The sequence below is a fragment of the Takifugu flavidus genome, chromosome 11 (genome assembly GCF_003711565.1).
Source record: "Takifugu flavidus isolate HTHZ2018 chromosome 11, ASM371156v2, whole genome shotgun sequence".
NCBI classification, from domain to species: Eukaryota; Metazoa; Chordata; class Actinopteri; order Tetraodontiformes; family Tetraodontidae; genus Takifugu; species Takifugu flavidus.
Window position 1 is genome coordinate 14,156,073 of NC_079530.1, and position 13,708 is coordinate 14,169,780.

Sequence of the window (13,708 nt, forward strand, 5' to 3'; positions counted from 1 at the left end):
CCGCCCTCCCGTCTTCGCTCCCTCGCCATTCATCTCTCGCCTCTGCAGGCGGAAAGTTGCAGGGCGTTTCTGAAGTGCACCTGAGGTTAGAGTTTAGGTAGGAGGAGTGCCTTTTAGGTCGAGACAGGCTGCAGACACGCAGCTTTGCAGCGAGGGGGGAGGATGCGTGACGAAGAGAGTCATGGGAAAGTAAGGCCAATCGCATTGAGTGTTTGCGTTGTCTCCCGTTCAGGTACCGAGGACACCCGCCTGAGTAACGCCTGTAACAGTGACCCGGTGTGTCCACCTAAATGCCGCTGTGAGTCCAATGTAGTGGACTGTTCCAACCTGAAGCTCACCAAGATCCCAGAGCACATTCCTTCATCCACCAATGAGCTGTAAGAAAACAAGCCTTAATGGTCTCCAACCATTGTTCCAAAGCAACCTGTGTTATGGGTAAACTACATTTTTGTTCTCTGCAGCCGCCTCAACAACAATGACATCACCACCCTGGAGGCCAGTGGAGCCTTTAAGAGCCTTTCCCAGCTAAAGAAAATGTAAGTGAAGCTTTTCTGCAGTTCGCATCACGTTTTGTTCCCGACATGACGATTCTCCGCCTACAGTAACCTGAGCAACAACAAGATCACGGAGATTGAAGACGGGGCCTTTGAAGGAGCCTCGTCCGTCATTGAGCTACACCTCACAGCCAATCAGATCGACTCGGTCCGAAGCAGCATGTTCCGCGGGCTGGAAGGGCTGCGTATGCTGTGAGTGACGCCCACAGGGACAGGCAGCCAGGCCAGGCTGCGCTTAACCTGTAACGCTGTTCGTCTTTACTCTTTAGGATGCTGAGAAACAACAAGATCAGCTGCGTCCATAACGACAGTTTCACAGGGTTGCACAACGTCCGGCTGCTGTCGCTGTACGACAACCAGCTGACCACCATCACTCCCGGAGCCTTCGACACTCTTCAGGCCCTCTCCACCCTGTGAGACCAGGAACACTGTCTCCATTAACACGTTGTACGCTGCGGTTGTGCTCTTTACCGCCTTCCTTATGCTCTATTTCTCCAACTTAGCAACCTGTTGGCGAACACCTTCAATTGCGACTGCCGCCTGGCCTGGCTCGGCGATTGGCTGAGGAGCCGGAAGATCGTGACGGGCAACCCACGCTGCCAGCGTCCCGGTTTCCTGAAGGAGATCCCGCTGCAGGACGTGGCTCTGCCGGACTTCCGCTGCGATGAGGGTAGGCCAAGACGCGCAGCTGCTCACCGCGACACGGTCCAACCTCTCGCTCCGCACGCCCTCCGTTAGGCTTCCTCGGAACTTTGGTCGCAGCTCGAGCACTTTAAATGAAGCAATCTGCCTCTTTTAGAGGTGATTAACATCTGCAGGATTTGGAGGGCCTCCATTCTGGGTGAAGCGAACCCTTCTGGCTCTGAGTGATGAGAATTCTAATTGCACGACACTTTGCAATACGTCAGGCGAGAGCTGTTTAAAGTGCCTGAGATTGTTTTAAATAATGGCCACTATTGTGCCTCTCTTTTGTTTACTGAATAGATTGATACTCAGCAGTTCCCGGGCTGCTGGTCGATGATGGGCTGAGTGGACCTATTGAGCTGTTTGCTTTATTGAGCGGTCAGCCTATTTGCACCTGAATGAATGTTAGACTTGTCTTCAAGCCTCGGGCTGCTTCCATTCTTTGCTCCTCCTGGTCGATATTACATTAGCGAGGCACCTCTCTATCTTGCTGTCCCATTTTCTGCCTCAGAATTTTCATTTCCTCTTTTTTCATTGTCTGACTGCCTCATCATCTCCGGGAAGAACGATGCTGCTTGGGCGTTTTCTTGACTTTACCTGTGCTTTATCTACATTCCAGGAAGACCAGCTCCTTATTGCGGGTCATTGGTCCTTCCTTCTCTTCTAATTCCTATTTTCTCTCCTTCTTTCCCAGGCCAAGAGGAGTTAAGCTGTGTCCCCAGACCCCAGTGTCCCAGTGAATGCACTTGCCTGGAGACCGTGGTGCGGTGCAGTAACAAGCACCTTCACGCGCTGCCCAAAGGCATCCCCAGAAACGTGACTGAGCTGTGAGTTCCTTGGCAGCTTTAATGCCTTTTTGCTTCCAGTTCCAGGTGTGATTGCTTCATTTTCTTGCGCCGATGGAGGCAGGCATTGAACAGAAACCCAATGAGTTGCTTCAAATGTGTGGTGGAAGGAACGGTGGGGGTATAAAAGAGATAAGAATGAGTGAAAACAGCAGAAGCAATGAAAACAGATGTCATCTTTTGGAGAAGGGGAAAGGAGTCAATAAACCCTGCAGTTATTCTCTCAGACATTCTTCTCCCGCGTTCCCTGTGGCCCGAAGGGCTAACACTGATGTCACTCTCACACTCTGAGCCAAGGATTAAAGTGTGTGAGAGTCCGTATTCGTGTGTATGTGTGTGTCTGCATATTTGTGTGAGGGCCAAAAGCCTGTCCACAGGAGCATAGGGGAGCAAGAGGACGTTTTAATGAGCAGTTTTCAATGGAAAGGGGAGGGTATGGAATAGGTCTGGAACTTTCCAATACTGCATCTAGTGGTGCAGACTGACACACACACACACACACACACACTCTCACACACAGATGCTGTGCTAGCTTTCAGGCCTGTCATTGTCCCAGCAGGTGTGACCAGGTGTGCCCCTGAATTCTGGGCTTTCATCTTCTCATCTGGAGCGTTTGCAACTCCATCATTATCCCAAGTGTCCCCTGCACCATCATTACCTATCATTAACTCTGAACCCAGAGCCCCACCCCCCCCACTGCCCTGCCCTTCCCAGCTCTCCCAGTACAGTCAACAGCAATAGCCAGAGAAAGCCCCCGCAGCTGCGCTCAGATGGACCTGGCTCTGAAAGTGCTGCTCAAGGTGGCGCCCAGCAGGTGGTTACACCCCAGCAGCCACAGACTGTGGCGGCCCGAGGTGCATCCGTGCCACAGGGACGCATCCCAGCAGATGATACTGGAGTTTTTTTGTATTTGTGCGCACGTGTAAATTCGGTCTTGTCACTCTCTGAAAGTTTAGACGTCGCCTCATCATTCGAACGTTGTGCCTTTGTTCAGGTATCTGGATGGAAACCAGTTCAGCATTGTGCCGAAGGAACTGTCTGGCTTCAAATACCTGCAGCTGGTGTAAGAGCTTCTCTGACCGCCTCCTTTGAGTTGGCGTGCACATTACAGCAGTGACCTCACTGTCTTTACTATTCATTTTTCTTTCAGAGATCTGAGCAACAATAGGATCAACTCCCTGACCAACTCGTCCTTCTCTAACATGAGCCAGCTCACCACTCTGTGAGTCCTCCGTCAAGACTTCATGTTTTATTCCTCTGACAGCAGAATGGAAGTATAACACACGCCTACTATATTGTCTATAATTACTTTTGTATTCACGCAGAATCCTGAGCTACAATTCCCTGCGCTGCATCCCCAAAATGGCCTTCGGTGGTCTCCACTCGCTGCGTCTGCTGTGAGTTTGTAGAAACTACATTTCTGTTATTTGACGTCCGTGTCATATCCTGTGAATGCGTCTTGTGCGTCACGCAGCGTCAGTACATCACACGCAGCAGCTTCATTTGAAGCATCTGAAGTGAGTTTGAAGCAGGAAACACTTAATGAGTTATTGAACAGGATATTTTTACAGCTTCTGTGACTACAGAGACTGAGCAGCAGATGCTGAGAATCTTTGATTGACTTCAGGGGAAGGAAGCAGTCTACACAGTTATGGCAGCCCATGAATTCCCACACGCACGCACACACGCACACACTCCAACCCATTTACCCTGTTGAAATGGCAGCAGAGATGTTCCAGCTAGAACTTCTACTCACACCATAACTTTAAACATCTTCCCAGTCTGTCTGTTTATCTCCGAAGGCCCCAAAATCATCGCTGTCTCACCATTGGGGCCAACCCCCTCCACAGCGACACACACACACACACACACACACACACACACACACACACACACACACACACACACACACACACACACACACACACACACACTGCTGCACAAAATCACCCTGACAGTGATTACCAGAGAATGTTTGCACCGCTAACCGTAATAGCTTTGACTCAGCCTCCAGGCCTTCGCGGAGTTACGGACAGTCTTTGGTCGTGACCATGGGCTTCCTGTGGATGAATCGGTCTGCTAAATAACTGAGATGTAGAATGTAAACGCGTCCGACAGATGGATGACGACACAGAGGTGTGCGTCCAAAAAACACAGCAGCTGGATGTCCCACTATTTAACTGAAATGTACAGTTCAGCCCTGCAAAGCAGAAACACAGACCAGGCCCACCAACACTCCTTATGAAATTACGTGTGTGTGTGTGTGTGTGTGTGTGTGTGTGTGTGTATGCATGCTAAATGTTTGTCATCTTCTGGCTCGGGGCCCATTAGTCTGTGTGTGGGAGTAGAGGTATCGGCCCTCCATGTGCACTCATAGCAGGCGCACTTATTTTACTACTGACAACAAAGCTGCAACAAAGCTTTTTTTTCTTCTACAGTCCTGATCATTACAGGGCATAAAGCATGAGAGGCCTTTTAGAGCGGAATGGGAGTGAAGCTCGGGCGTCATTAGCCGATGCCGCCTCGCACACGCGGGTGTGTTCCTTTGATCTCTAATGAAGCTACGTCCGTTATTTCTGCTCTTGCTCACTCACGCCACCTTCACTTTTAAAGTGCTAGACGCCATGTGAGGCCCTCCCCAGCACACACACGCCCCGTCCAGACTGTGAACTATGTACAGGCTCAGACAGCCACCCATATTCACACAGGCTGTCTGCATTAGCCTATAGTGTCAGACAGACGGGAGTCCAAACGAAGCATAAATCTTTGATCTATTTATTGCTGGAGTGATCAATCATAAGTCTCCTATTAAATGTCAGTTGGTGCCACGGGTTTCTTTTTAACCGCGCCACGCAGTGGGGGAGCAACGCAAAATGAAGCGACAATAAGCTGCATTTAATAGTTCCAATATAAAGACCCCACACGGCATTCAACGTTCATTGTCGGGAGCTTCTTAGAAACAAAGAAAGCAGATGCAGGACGCACTGGTGCATACTGAGGTGCCAAACCCTTCATAAAGCTGCTCCTTCGGCTTTAAAGACCAGTAAAGAGGAGAGGAATCATTAACGCTGCCGGCTTCAAACGCACCAGAGGTCTGAATCTGGCAGGGATGTGCTACGGTTCGGTGCTACATATGTGTTGTAGGTGTGTGTGTGAGATGGTTGGGTTTTGAGTGGCTGGTTAATAAGCTGTTAATCGGCATGCTGGGTGTGAGCAGACTAAAGTGAGGGTTCGCAAAGGCGCGGATCATCGAGGTTTGTGCCTGAGGCTGTGAGAAATATGGAAGATTGATAACAGAACAACATAAAAGCTTCGGTGAGTTCAGTGGATGATGTTTGGTGGACTAAAACCACTGGAACACCAGCAAATTACTCACTTTTCCGAAGTTTCCCAGCAGCTTTATCACCTTATATATTATCCTTAAATTTCCTTTTGAGGGCTCTGGTTTTTCCACAGTTCAATGCTCATTTACACACAAAAAAGGGAAACGTTGAATGTTTTTCCTGCTGCGAGCCGATCTGCTGCAGTTTGGAAGGTGGTAACGAGCTGTCATATTACAACAGCCATCAGTCATCTGCCCATTAAACCACGTTAGCTTGTCACCGCGCTTTGTGATCAGACAACAGCGCAGAAAATGACAGCGTTTTCTAGCAGACTCGCACAAACACGGGAAAATATTCGTTTTGCCCAAATATGGAAGAGCCGCCGCAGTCGTGCCAATGTTTTTGACTGTCTTGCTTGTGGAGGAGGTCTGTTTCCCTACTGTAAACGCTGGGCCCTGCCAGCCAGATACACACAGAAAGCCGACACCAGTCGTTTCCAGAGACAGACAGACAGACATACGACAGACACAGGCCCACGTCTTTGCTCACCTACCGCCCCACAAAAAGATCCGTTAGCATTTTTCATGATGGTTAATGAATCGTGTGCGAATAAAACTCAGGATTTTACAGCTGGTTTGATTTACTTTAATTATTTTCTGCCCTAAAAATGTATAGTAGTTTGTCGTGTTGTAGATTATTATGGACTATTCTGCAACTATTACACCTCTATTCTGTTATCGCCTAATTTTTTTTAAACTCCTTCTCAAGGTCCCTCCATGGCAACGAAATCTCCGAGCTTCCCGACGGCATCTTCAATGACGTGACCTCACTTTCCCATTTGTAAGTTCTGACACACATGCAACTTTCTGCCGCCTGCACTTAACTGCTGAGCTCGTCAAGTCTGCACACGTGTTGAACCCACACACACACACACACACACACACACACACTCACGCTAGTCTGGTCAGACAGCTGGAGAGTGCGGCCCACAGTGGCCTGTCTGTAGTCCTCTTTGGTGGGCTCTGCAGCAGCCAACGTCTCTCCTGATCAGCCACAGCCCTGCGGTTAAAGCAACACACTGACGCCTTTACTGTCTCATCTCCCTGTCACATCTCTGAAACACAGATGTTCCTAATACGCGCAGATTCCGCACAGTCTGTGGAATTCCGTGTTTGTATATTGGTCTTTAACATGGTGAGTTGTAGTTGTTATGTGGTTGCGGGGGTATGTGTATGCCCTCTGCCCTCTAACCAAGATATTTACTTAAACAGACGTATCAAACTAATGGGAGAAAAGATGAAGAATCAACTGAAAGAGTGCTTTTTTTTTTCAAAAGAAAAAAAAGGCACTGAAACAGATTGGTGGAAGAGAGACGGGTCATTGATCAACACTTGCAGTCAAGTGGTTTTCATGTTAGCGTATGTCAGGTGTCAGCCATTGGCCGGGCCTGAAAGATGAGCTTGTGTTCCACCATAATGGAACAGCATCGATTCAGGCGTGTTTGCAGCGGGAGCACAGAGCGGCATTGATTCGCCGCCACCACAACTGAAGTGGTCAAGAGTGCCTTCTGTTCACACCTATAACTGGGACGCGCTCCTCCGGATGATAAATGAAACACAAAGTGTCGTTCAGCACTAAGACGGGCTCAACTATCACAGAAACGGCTCGTGTGGCAGTAACGTGCTTGATTTTACACTGGGATACAGAGACATCTGCTGGCGAGAAAGTGTACTACAGCAAGATTTAGATTATTATTACGCGCGATGAAATAATCGTGTTCATGTCTTTCCAGGGCCATTGGTGCCAACCCCCTGTACTGCGACTGCCGTTTGCGCTGGCTGTCTGACTGGGTAAAGACTGGCTACAAAGAGCCCGGCATTGCCCGCTGTGCTGGCCCACAGGGCATGGAGGGCAAACTGTTGCTCACAACGCCTGCAAAGAAGTTTGAATGTACAGGTAAGCTGTTGTTTTTGACATGGATGTATTGTTGGCTGCCTGATCATCAGGATTCTGAGTCTGTCTATCTCCACAGGAGATGTGGACCCTGAGGTCCTGGCCAAGTGTAACCCCTGTCTGTCCAGCCCCTGCCTCAACCAGGGCGTCTGTCACAGTGACCTGATGGAGATCTACAGGTGCAGCTGTCCACCAGGATTTAAGGTGAGAGCCAGTCTGGGGACTTGTCACATGTGGAGATTCAAAAATGAAGTAACCTGCGCTCGGACTCAGGGCAAGAACTGCGAGACGGCTCTCAACGCCTGCGTGAGCAGCCCCTGCGCCAACGGAGGAACCTGCCGAGTGGAGGCGGAGGGAGACTACACGTGAGGAGCATGAGCTTTAAAATCTCACGATCCTTATATTCTGAAACTAACTGGACGCTTTGGTTGCACGCCATCACAGCTGCAAGTGTCCTCTGGGCTTTGAGGGCCCGACTTGCCAAACCAACACTGACGAATGCGAAGACCACGACTGCGAGAACGGGGCCACCTGCATCGACGGAGTCAACAACTACACTTGTTTTTGTCCCCCCTACTACACAGGTCAGCTCATAAAACCATAGCGTCGCCACTCGGCGATATAGTTTCAGGTTTGATAAAACGGCGACTTGTCCTCTGTGCACAGGGGAGATGTGTGAAGAAATGGAGGATGTGTGTGCCCCCGGCCGAAGCCCCTGCAAACATCAGTCTACCTGCCTCATCGCCCCCACTGGACCCAAGTGAGTGGGCTGTGCCCCAACGTCTCCGCCCATCAGACAGGAAGTGGCCGCCACTCTAATTGACGTGCGTTTGCAGGTGTGTGTGCGCTCCTGGTTATGTTGGCGACGACTGCAGCGTAGATTACAACGACTGCGAGGACCACCGCTGTCAGAACGGCGCTCACTGCGTCGACGAGTTGAACGGCTATTCCTGCGTCTGCCGCCAAGGATACAGGTGAGAGAGTCCCGCTCGGCGTGCGCAGACGTCCGTCTGGCCGTCCCCGCTGAACTAGCGCCTCCTCTCTCCGCAGCGGTCAGCTGTGCGAGGTCCCCCCGTCTCCGCTGTCCCTGTGCGAGCTCGCCGATTGCCAGAACAGCGCCCCGTGCGTGGAGCGGGGAGGACGCGCCCTCTGCCAGTGTCCGCCGGAGTTCGGAGGGCCGCGTTGTGAAAAATTAGTCAGCGTCAATTTTGTGGACAGGGACTCGTACCTGCTGCTGTCTGACCTCAAAAACTGGCCCCAGGCTAACATCACGCTTCAGGTATTTCGAGCGGGGGCCGGTGTCTCCTGGCGTGTTTCAGTTCAACCGTGAAGCCTCATACAAACACTCTGTGCAGGTGTCGACAGCGGAGGACAACGGCATCCTTCTTTATAACGGAGACAACGATCATATCGCAGTGGAGCTCTATCAAGGTCACGTGAAGGTCAGCTATGACCCCGGCAGCCAGCCAGGACATGCCATCTACAGGTACGCTGCCACCTTTATGTTTTCCGACGCTGGTCTCCGTTGGTTTTCCCTCATTTTTATGCGTCCTGACCATTATCTGCTCTCTCCTGCAGCACTGAGACCATCAACGATGGCCAGTTCCACACAGTGGAGCTGGTGACCTTTGACCAGATGGTGAACCTGTCTATTGACGGGGGTCTCCCTACCACAATGGACAGCTTCGGGGCAGTGCGGACCCTCAACGGAGAGGCTCCGTTATACGTGGGGGGTAGGGGCCCTCTCCAGAACACACCTCCCTCCTCTGCAGGCACTCTAACTACTACACTACTGTCAATCACCACCCTCCCCCTTCGCTTTGTCACCACCGCAACCGACCCCCTCCCCTCAACCATTCACACCTTCTGTCCAGTTCTGTCTTCACTTCCCCGTCCTCGCTCATGCCATCCCCCATCTTCACTCGGGACTGTGTTTGGTAGTAGCTGTCCAAATGGTCCAATGACAGCCACTGAAGGACATAAGCTAGGACAAAACTTTATGTGAAAATGGCGCCCCCTGCTGGGGATTGTAAGAACTACCAGACACAGTCTTCACATTTGTTGCAGTTGATGGCTGTGCTTGCTGTGAATGGATCTGTTCCTACCTGTTATCTGTTGTGTCTAAACTGTTAATAATTACAAAAAAAATGTATCAGTGAAGTGCTGTGTTGTGTGTCACTCTTCATATATCATCCTCTTCTTTCTCCTGTTGTCCCCTGTTTCAAGGATGTGTCTTCTGGTGCATATTCAAAATTTATTTTTAAAAATTAAGGGAATGCTGTAAATTCCGCAATTTTTGCAATGCACTGTTGGACACGTGCGTTTGAATGTCTTCCGCCATCACACCCATATCAGCCCTTTGGTGGTCGTGTTTGTGATCCACCGTGCTCGGCTTCACACCCATCAACATAATCCTGTCTGTCTTTCTTCAGGAATGCCGGTGGACGTGCACGCCGGCACTTTCCGCCTCTGGCAGATCCAAAACGGTTCCAGCTTCCACGGTTGTATCCAGAACCTGTACATCAACAATGAGCTCCAGGACTTCACAAAGACCCAGATGAAGCCCGGCGTGGTACCCGGCTGTGAGCCCTGCAAGAAGATTTACTGCGTCCACGGCATCTGCCAGCCTGATGGCATCCAGGGACCAGTGTGTCACTGCCAGCCAGGCTGGAGCGGACCTCACTGTGACGAGCCTGCCGCCAACCCCTGCCAGGGCAGCAAGTATGCTAGCAAACAGAATCCTCCTGCTGTTGTTGTTTATGGGGAAGTGGTGGAAGAGATTCTGACAAGATTCTGACACTTCAACACGACCATTTTCCTTGAAATTATTAGTCTGAATGCTCAAAATATCCTCAAATACTCAGCTGGAAATGTGTCTTGTCTCCCGTTAGGTGTGTCCATGGAAGATGCATCCCACTGGACAGCCAGTCGTATCGCTGCGAGTGTGACGAGGGCTACCGAGGTGCCCTGTGCAACCAGGAGGGGGAGCTGTTCAACCCCTGCCGTCGTCTGTCGTGCAAACACGGTCGCTGCCAGATCTCAGACACTGGAGATGCCTTTTGTAACTGTGAGAGCGGCTATACTGGGGAGCTCTGCGACGCCGGTGGGTTTGCATTCAAACACCTCAAACCGAAGGGCGCGGCGCCGCCATGACGCTGACCTCAGACGTCTCTGTCTTCCAGAGTCCGAGTGTCGAGGAGAGCCCATGCGAGACTTCTACCAGGTCCAGAGAGGCTACGCTATCTGCCAGACAACACGCATGGTGTCATGGGTAGAGTGCTCAGGGGTGTGCGACAAGGGCGCCTGCTGCGCCAGCCAGCGGATGAAGCGCCGGAAATATACCTTCGAATGCAGCGATGGCACGTCCTTCAGCGAGGAGGTGGAAAAGACCATCAAGTGTGGCTGCGTGGGCTGCATGTAGCAGCGTTCGCTCAGATTTCCTACCGCCGCCACCAAGGACGTGGTAGAAAGGAAGGAAGCAAAGAAGGAAGAGAGAGAGGACTGGAGGAAAGTGAGGGAGGGAAAGAGGGTATAAAGAGTATATATAAAACCTCTATCTATATATTATGGACAACAATGTTTGTAAAATAGGACCTTTCCTCCCCTTCCAAGGGCGTGTTGACCTATAGTAACACCAACATCACGAGCAACAATGTAAACGCGACAAGAGCAGCAACAAAACCATTGTATCTGCAACATTGTTCCAAGGGGTTCACTGATTTTAAAGTGTTGCGTTCAGACCGGAAACATCCCTCCGAACCCCCGATTTCCCCCCATCCATCCGCGAGGCCTCCGGTAGCCGAGCCACCATCCACCATCATTGCGTCGTGGGGGCAGTGAGGACAGCGGGGTGCAGCCCAGCTAGAGAGGAAACGGAGGGATGAGAAAGAAAAGCTGGACTTTTGACTTGGCAAAGCTTTCTTGAGTTGAGCTTGGCTGGGTGGACCTGGACCGGGCCAGGTGTAGTTTGGCTTCGTTTGAGTCGGCGTAGCACTTTTCTCTGCTAGGATACAGGTCACCCATCCACGCATGCACATGGGGAAGCGAGCAGAGTCAGGGTCGGAGTGGCACATAATCCGTCTGTGGACGTGGTGGCTTAAGGCCAGATGGTCCGGTGTCACAGCTCTTTGCTGTGAGGGAGCGCGAGACGAGAAACTCCGCACAAAGAGAGACTGCACTGACGGGCAGCACTGGGAACGGCAGCCGTTCACGCCACTGAAGTACGCGGTCCCGCAAAAACGGCACCAAACGCCGTTTCACACAGTCTTAGCGCCCGCAGGGGCACCAGGGCAGACGTAGAGCAAATACCCACACGTTCAAGCCGGTGTGGCACTAGCGGTGCCCCCTGGTGGTGATCAGCCCCCAGTATTGGACTGCCCCGGGGGCGAGGATCACGTGGATGCCCCTCCCCCCTCTGAGCAGACGGCTGCTAAGCCCACTCCTCTTGATGCCTGCAGTATTAAAACTTGTGATAACTGTTGCATGTGTGGACAGTTTGCCAACAGAGTTCCTTCATGTCAACATAAATAGTGTTACACAGCAAACGGCTACAGCATCCGTCTGTTTTGTTCTACTTCCTCATTTTGTTTTATTATTTTAGATTATATTTTGTTCTAATTTGTCTCATGATGTAACCTAACTCCGTTAGTCATCCCCGGCTACCCTTTATATAGAAATGCCTAATACACACACACGCACACACACACATATTATATATATATATATGGTATTTTCTATGTTAAAGAGTAAGTCGGTTTTCTCGAAGCTTTGGAACTGGAGGAAAGGTGTTCCGTTGGTTCTTTAGGTGTTTTTATTTGTTCATTTCACTCGCGCCAGCACAATAATTAATGACATTAACTCGCCAAAAGTGCAGCAGCGGGTTGGCCTTGTTGTACAGAAGGCAGTATGGGTTAGAGCTATGTTTAATGTTGTATATGTTGTCTACCATGTGAATATGACATCTAACTCGTGAGCGTCTGTGCTCCTTCTTTTATTTATTTGATGTAAAGGCAAAAAGAGCCCCAACAGGTCTGTAATGCGTCGGTCATGTCACACGACGTCGAGTCGCAGCGGCGTTTTCCTCCGGCTCAGACATCCCTAAATTGCTGCAGGGGTCGGAGAGGTCACGCCCGCCCCGCCGCCATACTTCCCTTCCAAACCTCCAGATTGTCTTCATATGCATTTTGTTGACGTGTCGTGTTAAAGTTGAGAGGGAGGTGTCGTCACGTCAAACGTAGTCAAGCTCAACTGATCATAAGCTGCTGTCAAGCCAGGAGAAACGGCCGCGCTTCTGCGGGCGAAGTTCACGATATCGCGCCATCCTAGATCTGCCGAAGAGGTCACCGTGCTACTGAGAAACGGCCCGGACGTCGTGGCGTCCGTCGCTTCCGACCGGCTTCCTAAGCGGGAGGAGAAACGGTGCCATTTGCAGTGAACTCAACAGTCATACCTGAATGTATAAATGTGTATAGATAAATATGACTATGCTTATTCATGAAGTGGTAACTTTTAGCTGTTATTTAGTTTCCAATGTAAAATATATTAAAAAAAAATAAAAAAAATCACATACTGTTTATTGAGTGGCAGCCCGCCAGGATGGGTTAAGGCATTGTTCTTCTGGACTGTGACAGATTTTTTTTTTTTTTTTTTTTTGGCGGATTTTAAATAGTAAAGTGTCTTGAAAGGCTGCAGGCTCAGATCCCAGAGTCCCCCAAACACACACACTTTGTTTTCTATGCCATTGTTGTGATCCCAGTGGTGTACAATAACGTTCAATGGTCTCATACTGGTGAACAGTCGCTGTCGTCCGTAGGCCGTGTGCCTCCCGAAGGCGCATCTTAGTCAACTGTGGCTTTTTCTTTGCTCTCTTCCTCTGCGCTGATCTGCTATGGACCAGCGCGTTCAACTTCCTGGTAGACATCTTAGTGGTGCTTGTGCTATATTGAGATGTAACTCTGGTCACGTGACCAGAAACACCGACTTTCTTTTCCCGTCCTATGAACTATATACATAAAACATGTTATTGTATACAACACAACGTCTCTGGTGTATTGAACTGGTGCAAACTGTAAGAAATGTCTGTTGTTTGGTTCTATTTGCTTTTTGTTACAGGATTGATGGTGGGATTAAACTGAAAAGCTCCCAATGATGCTGAATGTATGTAGTACCACCGACAAAATGTTTACCAGACCTCCACTCTTTTTCATTAATTAAACTTAAATGTGTGTGCTTTTAAGAACGGGGCGTCTTCTTTCTCCCCTCTGCACCACTTTGGGTGTTTTTTCCTGCCAATGACGGGACTGACGATGGCATCGCCATGGATACCGATGCAGCCCTAATGTTCGGAGGA

General features: G+C 50.2%; 1 protein-coding gene across 4 annotated transcripts in view; it reads left to right on the forward strand.

Annotated features, from left to right (window-relative positions):
* Nucleotides 1-13,597, forward strand: part of slit1a (slit homolog 1a (Drosophila)) — a 64,611-nt gene extending 51,014 nt beyond the window's left edge. For 2 of the 4 annotated variants that reach the window (XM_057047230.1, XM_057047229.1), the window contains 22 exons: nucleotides 233-377; nucleotides 462-536; nucleotides 603-746; nucleotides 824-967; nucleotides 1,058-1,224; nucleotides 1,933-2,065; nucleotides 3,078-3,146; nucleotides 3,234-3,305; nucleotides 3,409-3,480; nucleotides 6,175-6,246; nucleotides 7,199-7,362; nucleotides 7,439-7,563; nucleotides 7,633-7,724; nucleotides 7,804-7,943; nucleotides 8,026-8,119; nucleotides 8,196-8,333; nucleotides 8,410-8,638; nucleotides 8,715-8,845; nucleotides 8,938-9,131; nucleotides 9,792-10,080; nucleotides 10,251-10,462; nucleotides 10,542-13,597. In XM_057047230.1, coding sequence (XP_056903210.1) covers nucleotides 233-377; nucleotides 462-536; nucleotides 603-746; nucleotides 824-967; nucleotides 1,058-1,224; nucleotides 1,933-2,065; nucleotides 3,078-3,146; nucleotides 3,234-3,305; nucleotides 3,409-3,480; nucleotides 6,175-6,246; nucleotides 7,199-7,362; nucleotides 7,439-7,563; nucleotides 7,633-7,724; nucleotides 7,804-7,943; nucleotides 8,026-8,119; nucleotides 8,196-8,333; nucleotides 8,410-8,638; nucleotides 8,715-8,845; nucleotides 8,938-9,131; nucleotides 9,792-10,080; nucleotides 10,251-10,462; nucleotides 10,542-10,780 — 3,140 coding nt within the window. In that variant the 3' untranslated portion in view covers nucleotides 10,781-13,597. The remainder of the gene's footprint in view (nucleotides 1-232; nucleotides 378-461; nucleotides 537-602; nucleotides 747-823; nucleotides 968-1,057; nucleotides 1,225-1,932; nucleotides 2,066-3,077; nucleotides 3,147-3,233; nucleotides 3,306-3,408; nucleotides 3,481-6,174; nucleotides 6,247-7,198; nucleotides 7,363-7,438; nucleotides 7,564-7,632; nucleotides 7,725-7,803; nucleotides 7,944-8,025; nucleotides 8,120-8,195; nucleotides 8,334-8,409; nucleotides 8,639-8,714; nucleotides 8,846-8,937; nucleotides 9,132-9,791; nucleotides 10,081-10,250; nucleotides 10,463-10,541) is intronic. The other 2 variants (XM_057047231.1, XM_057047232.1) reach the window with 1 other exon arrangement.
* The last annotated feature ends 111 nt before the right edge of the window (nucleotides 13,598-13,708 follow it).